The 20,060-nt window shown below is 47.5% G+C and overlaps 1 protein-coding gene across 5 annotated transcripts in view; it reads right to left on the bottom strand.

The window, feature by feature from the left end:
* Nucleotides 1–7,247: 7,247 nt before the first annotated feature.
* The window catches only part of LOC121573552 (cytospin-B), a 221,185-nt gene continuing 208,372 nt past the window's right edge, over nucleotides 7,248–20,060 (bottom strand). For all 5 annotated transcript variants that reach the window (XM_041885626.1, XM_041885628.1, XM_041885627.1 and 2 more), the window contains one exon: nucleotides 7,248–7,760. In XM_041885626.1, the coding sequence (XP_041741560.1) occupies nucleotides 7,671–7,760 (90 nt within the window). In that variant the 3' untranslated portion in view covers nucleotides 7,248–7,670. The remainder of the gene's footprint in view (nucleotides 7,761–20,060) is intronic.

Below are 20,060 nucleotides of genomic sequence, written 5' to 3'. Positions count from 1 at the left end.
TCGACCACTATCGTTGCAGCCTAAGGGAGGACGTTCGGCGGGAACTGGCCTGCAGGGATACCAATCTCAACCTGGACCAACTGGTGGAGATGTCCATCAGGCTGGATAACCTGTTGGAGACCCGCGGACGTTCTGATCAGGGCCCATTCATTCCATCCCCAGCACCTCCGACCCTACACCCATAGAGCTCGGAGGTGCTGCGCTTAGGGAGACCAGGAGAGGGGCCGTCCACTGCACCAACTGTGGCCGCAGAGGACACACTGCGGGTCGGTGCTGGGGAGGATCCCCAGGGAGTCGAGGCAGTAGGCAGAGCACTGGTCCACCATCTCAGGTGAGTAAGCACCCGACTCACCCAGAGCTCCCTGTTGGTCAGCTGTGTATAGAGGTTGTTTTCCCAGAGTTTTCTCCTCATTCCCAGCATAAGGCGCTAGTAGATTCAGGCCCAGCTGGGAATTTTATTGATCGTCAATATTCACATAGTTTAGGGATTCCCACTGTTCGTGTTGATGTGCCCTTCCCTGTACACGCATTAGATAGTCGCCCGCTAGGGTCAGGCCTAATCAGGGAGGTTACCGCACCACTCTTAATGAGGACGCAGGGGGGTCATGAGGAGAGGATTAGTCTCTATCTGATTGATTCTCCTGCGTATCCTGTGGTGTTGGGCCTTCCCTGGTTAACCACTCATGACCCCACTATTTCCTGGCAACAGAGGGCTCTCAAGGGATGGTCCAGTCAGTGCTCAGGGAGGTGTGTAGGGGTTTCCTTAGGGGCTACTACGGTGGAGAGTCCTAACCAGGTCTCCACAATGCACATTCTTTCCGAGTATGCCGATTTGGCTCTCGCCTTCAGTAAAAAGAGGGCGACTAAATTACCACCCCATCGTCCGGGGGATTGTGCGATAAATCTCCAGGTAGGCGCTGCACTTCCCCGGAGTCACATGTATCCTCTGTCACAGGCAGAGAAGGTGGCTATGGAAACATATGTCTCCGAATCTCTGAGACAGGGATACATTCGGCCTTCCACTTCACCTGTTTCCTCAAGTTTCTTTTTCGTGAAGAAGAAGGATGGTGGGTTACGCCCGTGCATTGATTACCGTGGGCTTAATCAGATCACTGTCAAGTACAGCTATCCCTTACCTCTGATAGCTTGTATGACGGAGTCACTGCACGGGGCGCGCTTCTTCACGAAATTGGATCTCAGGAGCACGTACAACCTGGTGAGTATTCGGGAGGGAGATGAGTGGAAGACAGCATTCAGTACCACCTCAGGACACTGAGTACCTCGTCATGCCATACAGGTTGATGAATGCTCCATCAGTCTTCCAAGCTTTTGTCGATAAGATTTTCCGGGATCTGCACGGACAGGGTGTAGTGGTGTATATTGATGACATTCTCATATACTCCGCTACATGGGCCGAGCATGTGTCCCTGGTGCGTAAAGTGCTTGGACGACTGTTGAAGCATGACCTGTATGCCAAGGCGGAGAAATGCCTGTTCTTTCAGGAGTCCAGCTCCTTCCTAGGGTACCACATGTCCGCGTCTGGGGTGAGGATGGAGAGTGACCGCATTTCGGCCGTGCGTAATTGGCCAACTCCAACCACTGTGAAGGAGGTGCAGCAATTTTTGGGGTTTGCCAATTACTACCGGAGGTTTTTCCGGGGCTTTGGTCAGGTAGCGGCTCCCATTACCTCATTGCTGAAGGGGGGACCGGTGCGTCTGCGGTGGTCAGCTGAGGCGGACAGGGCGTTCAATCATCTGAAGAACCTGTTTACCTCGGCTCCAGTGCTGGCTCATCCGGATCCCTCCTTGGCTTTCACGGTTGAGGTGGACACGTCGGAGGCTGGGATAGGTGCTGTACTTTTCCAGTGCTCGGGCACACCCACCAAGCTCCGACCCTGTGCATTCTTTTCGAAGAAGCTCAGTCCGGCGGAGCGCAACTATGATGTGGGGGACCGGGAGCTGTTGGCTGTGGTCCAAGCCCTGAAAGCGTGGAGACATTGGCTTGAGGGAGCTAAACACCCTTTTCTCATTTTGACTGACCACCGCAATCTGGAGTACATCCGGGCGGCGAAGAGATTAAAACCTCGCCAGGCAAGGTGGTCTATGTTTCTCACCCGTTTTTGTTTCACCCTTACGTACAGGCCAGGTTCCCAGAATGCTAAGGCAGATGCTCTGTCCCGACTGTATGACACGGAGGAGAGTTCCGTGGAGCCCACTCCCATACTTCCGGCGTCGTGTCTGGTGGCACCGGTGGTGTGGGAGGTGGATGCGGACATCGAGCGGGCGTTGCGTAACGAACCCACTCCTCCCAGTGTCCAGAGGGTCACGTGTACGTCCCGCTGGAGGTCCGCGATCGTTTGATCTATTGGCTCACACGTCACCCTCCTCTGGTCATCCTGGCATCGGTCGGCCAGTGCATTGTCTTAGTGGGAAGTACTGGTGGCCCACCTTAGCTAAGGACGTGAGGGTTTATGTTTCCTCCTGCTCGGTGTGCGCCCAGTGTAAGGCTCCTAGACACCTGCCCAGAGGGAAATTGCAACCCCTACCCGTTCCACAACGACCGTGGTCGCACCTATCGGTGGATTTCGTGACGGATCTTCCCCCCTCACAAGGGAACACCACGATCCTGGTCGTTGTGGATCGGTTTTCTAAGTCCTGCTGCCTCATTCCTCTGCCCGGTCTCCCTATGGCCCTACAGACTGCTGAGGCCCTATTTACACATGTCTTCCGGCACTATGGGGTACCTGAGGATATAGTGTCTGATCGGGGTTCCCAGTTCACCTCGAGGGTTTGGAGGACGTTCATGGAACGTCTGGGAGTCTCGGTCAGCCTGACCTCAGGGTTTCACCCCGAAAGTAACGGGCAGGTGGAGAGAGTCAACCAGGAGGTGGGTAGGTATCTGAGGTCGTATTGACAGGACCGTTGGGGGGAGTGGTCGGTTTTCCTCCCCTGGGCAGAGATGGCCCAAAACTCACTCCTCCACTAACCTTACTCTATTCCAGTGTGTTTTAGGTTATCAGCCGGTTCTGGCACCTTGGCATCAGAGCCAGATTGAGGTCCCTGCGGTGGATGAATGGTTTCGGCGCTCGCAGGAGACCTGGAACGCTGCCCATGTGCGCATGCAGCCGGCCATCGGGCGGCAGAAGGCGAGCGCCGACCACCACCGCAGTGAGGCTCCGGTGTATGCAACGGGGGACCGGGTCTGGCTCTCGACCCGAAACCTGCCCCTTCGCCTGCCCTGCCGGAAGCTGGGTCGGCGGTTTGTGGGGCCATTCAAAGTCCTGAGGAGATTGAACGAGGTATGTTATAGGTTACAGCTTCCTCCTGAGTATCGTATGAACCCCTCGTTCCATGTGTCTCTCCTCAGGCCGGTGGTAGCTGGTCCACTCCAGGAGTCTGAGATACAGGAAGTTCCTCCGCCCCCACTGGATATCGAGGGGGCACCGGCGTACTCGGTCCGTTCCATCTTAGATTCAAGGCGTCGGGTGGGAGGCCTGCAGTATCTCGTGGAGTGGGAGGGGTACGGTCCGGAGGAACGGAGCTGGGTTCCCAGGAGGGACATCCTCGAGCCCTCCTTGTTAAGGGATTTCCATCGTCGTCATCCTACTCGCCCTGCTCCGCGTCCTCCTGGCCGTCCCCGAGGCTGGTGTCACGGATTCTGCCGAGGCTGCCCATCCTCCTTGCTCGGGCAGGCTTCGGCGTTCGTCGTCACCGGAATACTAGCTGCTGCCAATCTATTTTCTATGTTGCACCTGTTGTCTATTGTTACACACCTGTTGCCCATTATGTGATTACTCCTTCCCTATTTAACCCGGTGGCTCCCAATGTGTTTTGTGCGTGTTTGCTTTTCGTTTCGTGTGTCGTTGGTGAGCGGGTTTGTTCCTCCCTGTGTGGAGGTGTTTTGTATAGTTTTCTTTACTTCTACAGTAAAGTACGTTTCATACGAGTTTCTGTGTCCTGCGCCTGACTTCGATCCACCGCATTACACTGACACACGTGACACAGGTACAGTGGGAGAACAAGTATTTGATACACTGCCGATTTTGCAGGAATCCAGAAAATCACATTGTATGATTTTTTTAATAATTAATTTGCATTTTATTGCATGACATAAGTATTTGATCACCTACCAACCAGTAAGAATTCCGGCTCTCACAGACCTGTTAGTTTTTCTTTGAGAAGCCCTCCTGTTCTCCACTCATTACCTGTATTAACTGCACCTGTTTGAACTCGTTACCTATATAAAAGACACCTGTCCACACACTCAATCAAACAGACTCCAACCTCTCCACAATGGCCAAGACCAGAGAGCTGTGTAAGGACATCAGGGATAAAATTGTAGACCTGCACAAGGCTGGGATGGGCTACAGGACAATAGGCAAGCAGCTTGGTGAGAAGGCAACAACTGTTGGCGCAATTATTAGAAAATGGAAGAAGTTCAAGATGACGGTCAATCACCCTCGGTCTGGGGCTCCATGCAAGATCTCACCTCGTGGGGCATCAATGATCATGAGGAAGGTGAGGGATCAGCCCAGAACTACACGGCATGACCTGAAGAGAGCTGGGACCACAGTCTCAAAGAAAACCATTAGTAACACACTACGCCATCATGGATTAAAATCCTGCAGCGCACGCAAGGTCCCCCTGCTCAAGCCAGCGCATGTCCAGGCCCGTCTGAAGTTTGCCAATGACCATCTGAATGATCCAGAGGAGGAATGGGAGAAGGTCATGTGGTCCGATGAGACAAAAATAGAGGTTTTTGGTCTAAACTCCACTCGCCGTGTTTGGAGGAAGAAGAAGGACGAGTACAACCCCAAGAACACCATCCCAACCGTGAAGCATGGAGGTGGAAACATCATTCTTTGGGGATGCTATTCTGTAAAGGGGACAGGACGACTGCACCGTATTGAGGGGAGGATGGATGGGGCCATGTATCGCGAGATCTTGGCCAACAACCTCCTTCCCTCAGTAAGAGCATTGAAGATGGGTCGTGGCTGGGTCTTCCAGCATGACAACGACCCGAAACACACGGCCAGGGCAACTAAGGAGTGGCTCCGTAAGAAGCATCTCAAGGTCCTGGAGTGGCCTAGCCAGTCTCCAGACCTGAACCCAATAGAACATCTTTGGAGGGAGCTGAAAGTCTGTATTGCCCAGCGACAGCCCCGAAACCTAAAGGATCTGGAGAAGGTCTGTATGGAGGAGTGGGCCAAAATCCCTGCTGCAGTGTGTGCAAACCTGGTCAAGACCTACAGGAAACGTATGATCTCTGTAATTGCAAACAAAGGTTTCTGTACCAAATATTAAGTTCTGCTTTTCTGATGTATCAAATACTTATGTCATGCAATAAAATGCAAATTAATTACTTAAAAATCATACAATGTGATTTTCTGGATTTTTGTTTTAGATTCCGTCTCTCACAGTTGAAGTGTACCTATGATAAAAATTACAGACCTCTACATGCTTTGTAAGTAGGAAAACCTGCAAAATCGGCAGTGTATCAAATACTTGTTCTCTCCACTGTATAAACAAGGCTTCAGATGACAACCGATCTCATCTAAAACACCCACATGCAGGCACACACACACGCACACACCATTCACACACACAATAGAAAGTGTGACAATGACCAGTGATGATTGACAAAATACTTTATTTAACAATATCCATCTGTCAGTCAGTCCAGAAGAGGCGTCCACCTCTGAGCAAATCTCAGAAATCTCTCTCTCTCTGTAATAGAAAACGCACACATTTCCTGCATCATTGTCACATTTCCGAGCACATATATAAATAAATACTGTACTGCAGCACTTCCTCCTTTATCAGAGACTAACCATGACTGACACTAAACATTCAGGGGTGTTGGTTCATTCTGGATTGTCCGTCATGGTACATTTGGATGACATTTTCGTAATTGTCCTAGTTTCAACACATTTTGCAGTTATGTTCACTCGACCATCCCCAGTATGATAGCTACAGCTGAAAGAGGCTTGCTGGAGACAAAATCATATTGCTGTGCAAAACCCAAAAACAACACTTGCTAAAAGACACCATATAATGGTTTGACTGAGTCAGTCAGTCAGGCCCACAGTGCTCAAACAACAAAGACATTCCTTATTAATAATAACACATTTTCATTAAATAGTGTAACTGTAAAATATTATTCAGAGCTACATGTAGTGTTGTCAATACATTGTAGTGTGACGTCAATAGATGGCAACTTGGGTCTGTCTCGTAACAAAAACAAAGGCAATGGTTTCTTTTGGATGAACAGAAAGCAGTCAATTTAATTTGATAGGCTTCTCATGTAAAACCAAACTCTTCCTTTAAAGGGATAGTTCGCCAAATTACAAAATTACGTATTGGTTTCCTTACGTTGTAAGCCAGTGGTATTCAAATTCGGGGTCGCAACTAGTGGGGTCGCGGGGGAATTGCATTGGCAAAAAATTAAGAGTGCAGATTAATGTATGCGACAATATACAAAAGTTGTTGAGAAAGATCATTTGAAAAATACAATTTTATTGAGTAAATGTATTTATTGGTTCAAAACATTTTGATGAGCGAGATGAAAATGTAATGAATTTAAGGTTATTTGTTGATGTAAAAATAGAATTGTTCAGATTTTAAGGTTGTGTCATTAAATTTGGGGACGGGTGGGTCAGCAGAAATTCTAGTTGTTTGAAAACCCCCCAAAGTCTTAAAAATCCCATTCAATTTGTTTTATGATGGTTTAGTTCAATGTTTCATTCAACGTGTTTTACTTATTTTAATTAGTTTTGGAGTCAAAGATAATAGTTTCAGTTTAGTTTTTCAAACGGGTTTGTTAATTATTTTATTTCAGTTAACTAAATACTTTTTTCATGATTAGGTTTTGTTTTAATTTGTTTTACCATAGTAAGCTTTGTAAGCAGTCTATGGACAAGGTATGACAGGAATCCATGCTTTGGTTTAGTTTCCCTGGCACTGTTTCCAAATGATAATGTTTTAGCATGTGTGGCACAAATCCCATTCAAGTCAAGGTACCGATTATAGAATTTTTCGCCAATCATGTTTAAATCATCGATAAGTGACTTTGTTGAGCTTCATAATCAATTTTAGACACTTTTGGATTATTTGGACATGACGCGCGAACAACGCTAATATCGGTACCATGACTTGAATGGGATTTGTGCCACAAATGCTAAAACATTAGCATTTGGAAACAGTGCCAAGCAAACTAAACCAACGCATGGATTGCTGTCATACCTTGTCCATAGACTGCTTACAGAGTAAGGAAACCAATGTGTAATTTTGTAATTTGGGTGAACTATCCCTTTAAAGTATCATTTCAAAATAATAATTGGACTTCAACATAAACAATCAAAAATAATTGCGTCATGTCTTTTCCATATAAGTGCTAACAACAAGGTTTTATATTTCTTATTTGCAGTCAGAGATCTCAGCATTCTAACACAAAGTGTTGATTGTACCATTATGTATGTAGGAGTTAGAAAAAACAGTAACTTCAAGCAAGTTCAAACTTTTAGTGTTGAGGCGGATGCGAAGGTCAGTTGAGGGGGTTCAGTCAATTTGAGGGATAAGGGTTCTAGGGTTCAATGTTGAGAGAATGGGACATGGACCGTACAGAAAGTACTGCGGTGCATCCTTTCTTCCTCCTCTGCCTCCTCTTCTCTGTCAAGTCTCAAAGTACTTGTAGATCTGAGAAACGTACTGCATGACACTCTGCCAGTCCGGTCTGTCCGTGTGCATCAACTCATCAATGTCCTGAAAGGACAGACATACGTACAGACAGAGAAAAAAACAGTTCACTCAACTGTATGATGTAGGAGCATAATACAACAGTTCATACGTGGATGCTATACACTGAGTGGACAAAACATTAAGAACACCTTCCTAATATTGAGTTGCACCTCCCTCTTTTGCCCTCAGAACAGCCTCAATTTGTCGGGGCATGACTCTACAAGGTGTCGAAAGCATTCCACAGGGATGCTGGCCCATGTTGACTCCAATGCTTCCCACAGTTGTGTCAAGTTGGCTGGATGTCCTTTGGGGTTAGACCATTCTTGATACACACAGCAAACTGTTGAGCATGAAAAACCCAGCAGCATTGCATTTCTTGACACAAACCGGTGCGCCTGTCACTTACTACCATACCCCATTCAAAGACACTTAAATATTTTGTCTTGCCCATTCACTCTCTGAATGGCACACATACACAATCCATAACTCAATTGTCTCAAGGCTTAAAAATTCTCCTTTAACCTGTCTTCTCCCCTTCATCTACACTGATTGAAGAGGATTTAACAAGTGACATCAACAAGGGATCATAATATTCACCTGGATTTAGTTTGTGTCATGGAAAAAGCAGATGTTCTTAATGTTTTGTACACTCAGTGTATATAAACATGAACAAATTCTACATACATTATGTGATATACAAAATTGATTTTCATCATTTTTTCTTTGTGTGTGTTTGTGTTGGTACACAGATTTGGATCTTAAGCCTTGGCCACAAATCAGGTCAGAGATATTAATGATGAGAGAAAAACAGACAGTGAAGGCTTAGCCTTAGAGACACAGGCAGGCCGGCATTTACAGGGTCAGGATACCTGTCTTGTCCTGTGACACTGCCGTCAGAGCAGCCCTAGCCAGGGTTGGGTCAGCTTTACATAACAGCCTTAGATTTGGTGGTGTTTAGTAGTGAGTCACCACCACCATACTGTCTACTGTCAAATGTCTGATGTAAACAATCTGTCTTCTGGGCTGAAACCATTTGTTTGATTTCCAAGGCAATGGAATAGACCTGGGGAACCCATAAACAATCAATATATCTGTCTCTAACATGGTGATGTATTTTTCTCACTCCACCTCATGAAGCTTGAGGGATGATTATTCTAAGACTGGGTTGGTTGGCAAACGTCTTGACACAGACATCCAGTGGGTTTGGACTTCGTAATGTCATGGCAATTCTGACGTCCCATTGAAACCTCAACTATGACTTCCCCTGCGTTAATAGGAGAGTGAAGTGAACCATAGTTTCACATTAAGCATTTAAGCCTGATTTAATTCCTTATTTAGGTCCCTTTCGTCTGTGAGCGCTTTGGATTTGAATTCTCCTTGAGATTTGTGTATTCTCTCTCAAGGAGTAATTTGAACGTTTGCGTGGGTTTAAGAAAGAGGCAAGGACCTAACTGGAATCCTGACTGTAACAAACTTGGGTTCAAATACTATCTGAAATCTTTCAAATAATTTGAGTGTTTGCTTTAGCCTGTCTAGACGGCCAGCGGGGCAGGGTTTGCCCCTTTGCAACTATTCTATTGGTTCCATAGTGCCAGGCATGCTCAATCAAGCCCAGCTAAAGTATTTGAAATTATTTCAAATAGCATTTGAACCCAGGTCTATGATCCTGACTATCCCAAGCACCCAGCTACCATAGTGTGCCTTGGCTTGCTCTTCGCATGCAATAAGGGGAAAACGCCACTGAAGAATGTAGGATATGGAAAATACCATTGTCAATTAAGTTAAGTTAACGTCCAGAGAGCTAACATACACTGTTATAAGCACACATAGAGTACCAATGCAATGCCTACAAAAGGGTTCCAAATGTAGAACCCTTTTCAGTCCTAGGTAGAACCCTTTTGGATTCAATGTAGAAGCCTCTGTGAAAAGCGTTCTACATGGAACCCAAAAGGGTTCTACCTGGAACCAAAAAGGTTTCTTCATAGGGTCCACCTACAGTGCATTCGGAAAGTATTCAGACCCCTTCACTTTTTCCATATTTTGGTACGTTACAGCCTTATTCTTAAATGGAGTAAATAAAAAAATCCTCATCAATCTACACACAATACCCCATAATGACAAAGCAAAACAGGTTTATAGAAATGTTTGCAAATGTATAAAAAAATACCTTATTTACATAAGTATTCAGACCCTTTGCTATGAGACTCGAAATTGAGCTCAGGTGCATCCTGTTTCCATTGATCATCCTTGAGATGTTTCTACAACTTGATTGGAGTCCACCTGTGGTAAATGCAATTGATTGGACATGTTTTGGCAAGGCACACACCTGTCTATAAAAGGTCCCACAGTTCACAGTGCATGTCAGAGCAAAAACCAAGCCATGAGGTCGAAATAATTCAATTCAAATCAAATCAAATCAAATGTTATTTGTCACATGCGCCGACTACAACAGGTGTAGACCTTACCGTGAAATGCTTACTTACAAGCCCTTAACCAACAATGCAGTTCAAGAAATAGAGTTAAGAAAATATTTACTAAATAAACTAAAGTAAAATAATAAAATCAAAAAGTAACACAAGAAAATTACATCACAATAACGAGGCTATATACAGGGGGTACCAGTACCGAGTCAATGTGCGGGGGTACAGGTTAGTCGACGTAATTTGTACATGTAGGTAGGGGTAAAGTGACTATGCATAGATAATAAACAGCGAGTAGCAGCAGTATAAAAACAAAATGTAAATAGTCCGGGTGGCCATTTGATTAATTGTTCAGCAGTCTTATGGCTTGGGGGTAGAAGCTGTTAAGGAGCCTTTTGGACCTAGACTTGGCGCTCCGGTACCGCTTACCATGCGGTAGCAGAGAGAACAGTCTTTGACTTGGGTGACTGGAGTCTTTGACAATTTTTTGGGCCTTCCTCTGACACCAGCTAGTATATAGGTCCTGGATGGCAGGAAGCTTGGCTCCGGTGATGTACTGGGCCGTACACACTACCCTCTGTAGTGCCTTAAGGTCAGATGCCAAGCAGTTGCCATACCAGGTGGTGATGCAACCGGTCAGGATGCTCTCGATGGTGGATCTGGGGACCCATGCCAAATAATTTCAGTCTCCTGAGTTGGAAAAGGTGTTGTTGTGCCCTCTTCACAACTGTCTTGGTGTGTTTGGACATTGATAGTTCGTTGGTGATGTGGACACCAAGGAACTTGAAACTCTCGACCCGCTCCACCACAACCCCGTCAATGTTAATGGGGGGCGTGTTCGGCCCTCCTTTTCCTATAGTCCACGATCAGCTCCTTTGTCTTGCTCACATTGATGGAGAGGTTGTTTTCCTGGCACCACACTGCCAATGTCTCTGACCTCCTCCCTATAGGCTGTCTCATTGTTGTCGGTGATCAGGCCTACCACTGTTGTGTCGTCAGCAAACTTAATGATGGTGTTGGAGTCGTGCTTGACCACGCAGTCGTGGGTGAACAGGGAGTACAGGAGGGGACTAAGAACGCACCCCTGAGGAGCCCCAGTGTTGAGGATCAGCGTGGCAGATGTGTTGTTGCCTACCCTTACCACCTGGGGGCGGCCCGTCAGGAATTCCAGGATCCAGTTGCAGAGGGAGGTGTTTAGTACCAGGGTCCTTAGCTTAGTGATGTGCTTTGTGGGAACTACGGTGTTGAACGCTGAGCTGTAGTCAATGAACAGCATTCTCACATAGGTGTTCCTTTTGTCCAGGTGGGAAAGGGCAGTGTGGAGTGCGATTGAGATTGCGTCATCTGTGGATCTGTTGGGGCGGTATGCGAGTTGGAGTGGGTCTAGGGCTTCCAGCATGATGGTGTTGATGTGAGCCATGACCAGCCTTTGAAAGCACTTCATGGCTACCAACGTGAGTGCTACGGGGCGGTAATCGTTTAGGCAGGTTACCTTCGCTTTCTTGGGCACAGGGACTATGGTGGTCTGTTTGAAACATGTAGGTATTACAGACTCGGTCAGGGAGAGGTTGAAAATGTCAGTGAAGACACTTGCCAGTTGATCCGCACATGCTTTGAGTACACATCCTGGTAATCCGTCTGGCCCACGGATTTGTGAATGTTGACTTGTTTAAAGGTCTTGCTCACATTGGCTACGGAGAGCGTGATCACACAGTCGTCCAGAACAGCTGGTGCTCTCATGCATGCTTCAGTGTTGCTTGCCTCGAAGCGAGCATAAAAGGCATTTAGCTCGTCTGGTAGGCACGCGTCACTGGGCAGCTCGCGGCTGGGTTTCCCTTTGTAGTCCGTAATAGTTTTCAAGCCCTGCCACATCTGATGAGCATCAGAGCCGGTGTAGTATGATTCAATATTAGTTGTGTATTGACACTTTGCCTGTTTGATGGTTCGTCTGCGGCATAGCGGGATTTCTTATAAGCGTCCAGATTAGTGTCCCGCTCATTGAAAGCGGCAGCTCTAGCCTTTAGCTTGGTGCGGATGTTGCCTGTAATCCATGGCTTCTGGTTGGGATATGTACGTACAGTCACTGGTCGTTGATGAACTTATTGATGAAGCCAGTGGCTGAGGTGGTATACTCCTCAATGTCACTGGACGAATCCCGGAACATATTCCAGTCTGTGCTAGCAAAACAGTCGTGTAGCGTAGCATCTGCGTCATCTGACCACTTCCATATTGAGCGAGTCACTGGTACTTCCTGCTTTAGTTTTTGCTTGTAAGCAGGAATCAGGAGGATAGAATTATGGTCAGATTTTCCAAATGGCCTCCGTCAATCGTAAATGGAAGAAGTTTGGAACCACCAAAACTCTTCCTAGAGCTGGCCGCCCTGCCAAACTGAGCAATCGGGGGAGAAGGGCCTTGGACAGGGAGGTGACCAAGAACCCAATTGTCACTCTGACAGAGCTCCAGAGTTCCTCTGTGGAGATGGGAGAACTTTCCAGAAGGACAACCATCTCTGCAGCACTCCACCAATTAGGCCTTTATGGTAGAGTGGCCAGACGGAAGCCACTCCTCAGCAAAAGGCACATGACAGCCTGCTTGGAACTTTTTGGCCTGAATGCCAAACGTCACGTCTGGAGAAAACCTGGCACCATCCCTACGGTGAAGCATGGTGGTGGCAGCATCATGCTGTGGGGATGTTTTTCAGCGGCAGGGACTGGGAGACTAGTCAGGATCGAGGGACAGATGAACGGAGCAAAGTACAGAGAGATCCTTCATGAAAACCTGCTCCAGAGCGCACTCAGGACATCAGACTGGGGCGAAGGTTCACCTTCCAACAGGACAACGACCCTAAGCACACAGCCAAGGCACCGCAGGAATGGCTTCGGAACAAGTCTCTTTAATGTCCTTGAGTGGACCAGCCAGAGCCCGGACTTGAACCCGATCGAACATCTCTGGAGAGACCTGAAAATAGCTGTGGAGCGACGCTCCCCATCCAACCTGATAGAGCTTGAGAGGATCTGCAGAGAAGAATGGGAGAAACTCCCCAAATACAGGTGTGCCAAGCTTGTAGCATCATACCCAAGAAGACTCAAGGCTGTAATCGCTGCCAAAGGTGCTTCAACAAAGTACTGAGTAAAGGGTCTGAATACTTATGTAAATAAATTTGCAAGCATTTCTAAAAATCTGTTTTTGCTTTGTCATTATGGAGTATTGTGTGTAGATTGATGAAGAAAAAAAACAATTTAATCAATTTTAGAATAAGGCTGTAACGTAACAAAATGTGGAAAAAGTCAAGGGGTCCGAATACTTTCTGAATGCACTGTATGGGGACAGCCGAATAACTTTTTTAGGTTCTAGTTAGCTCCTTTTTTTTCTAAGTGTAGGCCTGCTACATCCACACAGATATTTACATTTTAATCATTTAGCAGACGCTCTTATCCAAAGCGACTTACAGTTAGTGAGTGCATACATAAAAATATATATATATATCATACTGGCCCCCCGTGGGAAATCGTACCCACAACCCTGGCGTTGCAAGCACCATGCTCTACCAACTGAGCTACACGGGACCTATATGCCCTCCACTGTCCTCTAAACACCCACACATTGGCTATACAAAACTGGGTAGGTTTAAAATCATCTCTCATTCCGTGTCACGCCTAAGCCTATCCATTATTGGCATGATAATGAACATGACAGGGGAGCTGGCTGAAGCACAGAATGAGCTAGGTTTACAGGAAATACAAGTACAAATATTTATTTTCAAGTGGCAATCAGCAGTAGAAATAATAACGAAGCATACTCACCACCCCTGTTTCTGTAAAAAGCTGAGGGATGGGTCTGAAGACATGTTACCACTCTCAAATTCATAGACAGAGCAATGGATGCAAGGACTGACCATCCATGATATCAAAATTATAGTTTTAACCATCTTATGAGGCTATATAGTGGTTGTTTACATTTACTTTGTTTACAAACATTGGAGTAAAACAAGCCTATATGCTGTGTTCTGATGAGGTAGGACAGTTGAGGCATGAGGCATTTATAAGTTATATTCTTCAAGAATCAATGGGTACATATCATTAATGTATAAGTCCATAAATCGATGTAACAACTGCTGATTGCCCCTTTAAAATACCTATTACTCATGGTGATCCATACCCATCCATACCCACCCCTTTTATAATCAGTAGAATTCACAACATGCATGTGATACTTTATAAGCTAGCCTTACTTGACATACAGTATAGCTGATATCAGAAGTAATGCTGACAGAATGGCGGAAATAAATGGAGCCTATTCCCCAGATAGTGGAACTGAGGGGAGGAGGGAGCACAGTGCTGCTAGCTACGTGGACAGTTACCATCCCTGCTGCTTTCTCATCAGGCTTAGAGACTTTACTGTTTCTGTTTCAAAATGGCCGCTGGTTTGGAGTCAGACCTAATCAAAACTGTGATCTATGATTTTCCTGACATGTATACACATGCACACACTCAAGCATGTACCCACACAGAGAAACACAGACACACACACTGCTAAATGCAGCTGTTTGCTCAACACCAGGGATCATCAACTATATTCAGAGTTGGGCCGATTTTTTCTTGAGCTGATGGTCGGGAGGCAGGAAGGTTGGGGGCCGAAACATAATTGAAAATAATTTGCAGACTGCAAATTGACCGCAAGAAGCCCAAACAGATATAATATTTGACTAATATGTAATAATTTCAAACCTTGCTTACATTTGTATAAGATCACGTCTCTCTATTAGTGGGAATGCTTGCGAACAGATTTTCCAAATTAAAATGATTACCTGGTGTTTTTACAGTCTTCTATGTCCCAAATAAATAAAGAATGTGCTCAGAAAACTTGGGGTGCCCGTTGGGGAACCCTGCTCTATACAGTGATCGTGTCCGAATACCCATACTTGCGTCCTAAATAGTAGGCCATTTGAGTATGCGGAAAAATAATGTTTAATAGTATGAGACATTTTGAAAATCGAGTATCCTTTAAATGCCCGAATGTCATAGTCATTTCGGCTTTGACAACAGCTCATCACTTAGATATGGGGATGTGGTACCTAAATCAACGAATAGCGGGAAACAGCGCAATCGCGCATGACGCCTTCTCAGTAAGCAAAAATATGTTTTATAGTAGGCCTATGTGAATTTTCGAAAATCGAGTATGGTTTAAATGCCAGGATGGTATACGCATTTCAGCTCTTCATCTTCGATGCACACTTTTCCACAATGCATTGGAAGAGGTGGGCTGCGAGTGAAAGGCCCTAGTTCTTTTCAAGGAGCCAAACCATTAATTGGGAAGACGCCAAATAGCGAAGCTTCTGCGGTGGTATTCAAATGTAGGCTAAGTAGTTTTTGTTCTTCTTAAAATGATCACGAGTAGGCTGTTGCATCTTAGGCTACAACTTTGAAAACAGGCATTCTTCTTATTTTTTCTTTCTTTTTTTACCCGAAGTGGATTTCTGTTTTCTCATTGAAAAGTGTTTCTTGTTCTCTTGGCCTTTGTCAGAGCTTTTAAACTAAAATAGAAACCATCTTTTGATTTCTGAATGTGTCGGCACCGGGGCCTTGGGATGTGGCTGCGTTATTGATGTCATGTTAATCAGGCCTTTTGATTTAAACATATGGATTGTTTTAGTTTTGTAGGCTAGATTTATGGATCATGCCTTAGCAGTCATTCTGATCTCGTTCCCAATGGTCTGTGCTTTAGTATATTATGTTGCTGTTCAACGGTTCTGAATTTGCGATGCACCCGCCAGTCCATGTTTTTTTGTGCAATAGCCTTTTCATTTAAACATTTGAAAAGTTTTGGTGTGTGTACTAGGCTTTTTTATTTAATTGATATATGTTACAACACTTTGGTTTCACTAATACATATGTTGAAATGGAACCAAATGAGCTGTTTCTGTCTTCAGTCCTTTTTAAATAGGACAGATGGGCTATATGGGCTATGGTATTGGTCGAATGTGATAGTCTGCCTATAACCAGCCTGAGTAGGCCTATAACTCAATTCATATTGTATTCACAGTTGAGCGAAATTAATCGAATTGGAAATGAGCTACTGTATTATCAGGCTGGTTAATGCGATGCATATCTGTAGAATTTGGAGAAATCCACCCGCACTCGGCCCCGCCCTACCTACTCAGCCAGTCAGTAGATTCTACTCAGCTACTGCATTGCGGCCATGGCATACTGCATACTTTTTTACTAAACGGTATGTGCTAAATAGTATTAGGAAAAAGAGACGGACACCGGGTGTGCAGGGCAGAACACAGGTTTATTCCTAAACTGGGCTATTGTTCAGGCCACAGCCCACGCCGCTAAATTCCGAAAGTACACAAATACACAATGTCAAGTTAAGTGGCAGACTCATAGGAGCAGATCAGGATCCCGAATAGAAAGAGAGAGAGATGAGACAGTAACCCCTATTTATGCATTTCAAAACCCCGCGGGATTACCCATCATACCCCCCAACCTTTCCGTCTGTCCTGGCATATTTAACCCCTGCTAGCACCCTTGAGAACAATAACACACCCACGAACACAGAACACAATACATAGCCCCCCTTTCTAAACCCTAGCCCCTAGGGTTACAAAAAAAAATCCTTAAAACAACCCGGAGGTCGCATTGGTCTCTTGGGCCTCCCCGTAACTTTCACCGGTGGACTTCCAGAACACTCATCTGCCCCAATGTCATTTCCAGCGCCCTCCGAAGAGGCAGCCCCCTCCCCAGGCTCAGGTTGCGCTAGAGTCTCCTTGTTAGACTGTTCCCGTCCTCACTCCCATTCCCTACCGTTTTCCTCCCTCCGTAGGGCGCCAATCGATCCCGGTGGACCACCACCTTCCTGCTCCGTGGGGGAACCTCCACACGGTACGTCACTTCCCCCACTCTCTCTATCACCAGGCATGGCCCCACCCAGGCACTGTCCAGCTTTGGGCACCGCCCTTTCTTGCGAGTGGGGTTGTGAAGCCACACGCATTCTCCCGCTCCAAAGTGCCTCCCCCTAGCGCGCGAGTCATAGTGGCACTTTTGGCGCACCCCTGCGTTCTCGAGTTGCTCTCTTGCGAAGGTGTGAGCCGCTTCTAACCGGTTCTGCAGATGACAAACATAGTTCGGGCCTGGCAAAACCCTGTCATCGTTATCAGGAGGGTGGCCAAACGTCAGTTCGGCTGGGGTGCGCAACTCACAACCTAACATTAGTAGCGCTGGGGAGCACGCAGTCGATTCTTGAACAGCCGACCTACATGCCATAAGAATAAACAGTAAGTGGGTGTCCCAATCTCTCTGGTGTTTTGAGGTAACGATAGTCAGCTGCTGCGCTAATGTTCTGTTAAATCTTTCCACCAGCCCATCACTCTGGGGGTGAAGCGGAGTTCTCCGCGCCCAACCGTCTACACAACTCTGAGAACACCCATGACTCGAAGTTTCTCCCCTGGTCGCTGTGAATAGACTGTGGCACCCCAAACCGACTGATTATTCCCCCTATCAACGCATCAGCTACTGTCTCTGCCTCCTGGTCTGGGAGAGCGTAAGCCTCTGGCCACTTGGTGAAGTAGTCCATTGCAGTTAGAATCCACCTGTTACCGCTGTCTGTGGTTGGAAACGGCCCCACTATGTCTACCCCCAGTCTCTCCATGGGCTCCCCTACTGGGAATTGTTGTAGGAGGGCGTGTGACTGACCTGGAGGTCCTTTTTTAGCAGCACACTCATCGCACTGCCTACAAAAGTCCTCCACATCCCTCCTGTGCCTGGCCCAATAGAAGCCTTTACGCACACGCTTTAACGTTTTGGAGACCCCAAAATGCCCCGCGCCTAATCCCCCGTGAAGCTGCTGTAACACGCTCCCCTGCAGCCTTTTGGGCACCACTACCTGCCACGTAATTTCTCCAGTAGCTGGCTTTTTCCACCCCCTCTGGAGCACACCCTCAGCCACTCTAAGGACTGTAAATTTAGCCCACAGTCCTTTGGTGACTGGTGATAGAGGGGCTACTTCCCCCCATGGCGGTCGTCTTCTCTCTTCCACCCACCGCAGCACAGGACGCAGCTCTGCGTCCTCGTCTTGGCGACGCCTCCACTCCCCGACGTCCACAGCCTCGAGCTCCCGGCACTCTGTCACACCCAGCTGACTCACTGTGGCGGTGACTCCCTCCTCCGTGCACAGTTCTTTCTCGCTCCACCTGTTTGGTGCAGTACCCACAGCCGTCCTCAGCACACGGGCGGCGGGACAAGCCGTCTGCATTGCTGTGGCGAAGGCCGGCTCTGTGCTCCACCTGGAAGTCATAGGGTTGCAGCTCCTCCACCCAGCGGTCGATCTGATCCTCTGGCTCCTTGAAGGAGAGAAGCCACTGCAGGGCGGAGTGATCCGTCTGGACCACAAACGGCAGGCCCCCCAGGTAGTACTTGAAATGGCGAACTGCTGCCACGACAGCCAAAAGCTCTCTCCTTGTTACACAGTAGCGTTTTTCAGCCTTATCAAAAGTTCTGCTGTAATAAGCTACTACGTGTTCCCCATCAGGACCACGCTGAGCCAGCACAGCCCCCAAGCCCTCATTGCTTGCGTCGGTGTCCAGGATGAACGGACGGTTCGGGTCTGGTGAGGCCAGGACAGGGGCCTCCACCAGGGCACGTTTGAGGGCTTCAAACGCCCACTGGTGCTCTTCGGTCCACTGAAAAACAGTGTCCTCCTTGAGAAGGTGGTTTAAAGGAGCCACTACCCCCGCAAACCCCTTCACAAACCTACGATAGTAGGATGCCAGCCCCAGGAAGCTCTTAACCTCTTTTTTCCCCCCTGGAACTGGCCACCCCCTCACAGCCTCCACTTTGTCTGGCATCGTGCTGATGCCCTCACCACCCAGCTGATGACCTAGGAACGCCACCTCCCTTTGCATGAAATGGCACTTTCCCGGATGTAATTTTAGCCCCGCCCCCGAGATCCTCTCCAACACTCGCCTAAGTGCCCCCAGTGCCCCCTCGAACGATGTGCCGTGCACCAAAATGTCGTCTAGGTACACGACACACTCGTCTCTAGGAACCCCAGCCAGCACTCTGTCCATGAGCCTCTCAAAGGTGGCAGGAGCATTACAGAGGCCGAAGCACAGCACCTTGAACTGCCAATGCCCCCTATCCGTGGAGAAGGCAGTTTTTTCACGTGCCCCTGGTGAGAGGGGCACCTGCCAGTAGCCACTGCGCAGATCAAGGGAGGAGAACCACGAGGACCCTCTCACGTGGTCTAGCGACTCATCGATCCTCGGTAGGGGGTAAGAGTCTTTAGTGGTGACAGAATTTAGGCCCCTGTAGTCAAAACAAAACCTAAGTTTACCTCCTTTCTTAGGCACCATGACGACCGGCGCGGACCATGGGCTATCTGATGGCTCAATGAAATCAGCCCGCAACATGTCAACAATAGCTGTGTCTGCTGCTTCCCTCCGGGCAAGGGGAATACGACGGGGCGGAATTTTAATGGGTTGAGCGTCCCCAGTATCTATTTCATGCTGAACTAGGTGCGTTTGCCCTACCTCATCTTCCCCCCAAGCGAAGCTATCTTTAAATTCCAACAGCAGCTGCTTTAACTGTCTCTGTTGTCGCTCATCCAGGCCCTGACAGTTTGTCAGCCACACAGCCTCAACGGCTTCGATAGCTTCCTCCTTCCCCCCGTCGGGCTGATGGGGTGAAGAAGCCAGTGTGTTTTGGTCTACTGGGCTGCCTCTGCTTGCGCCGTTATGGGGCATGAAGGCCGTCGCCGCCGGAGACAGCTGCTGGGATGGCACAACGACCAAGGGAGCAGCCGGGACGACCGGTGGAGTTTCGGCAAGCTTGGAGGAAGACGGAGGCGACATCCCCACTGTGGGCCCCCCCGACAGCCTCAAAGTGTCCGAAGCTAAGTCCAACTG

This window comes from Coregonus clupeaformis, chromosome 9, assembly GCF_020615455.1.
Source record: "Coregonus clupeaformis isolate EN_2021a chromosome 9, ASM2061545v1, whole genome shotgun sequence".
Classification (NCBI taxonomy): domain Eukaryota; kingdom Metazoa; phylum Chordata; class Actinopteri; order Salmoniformes; family Salmonidae; genus Coregonus; species Coregonus clupeaformis.
This window is presented reverse-complemented; position numbering and strand designations above follow the sequence as displayed.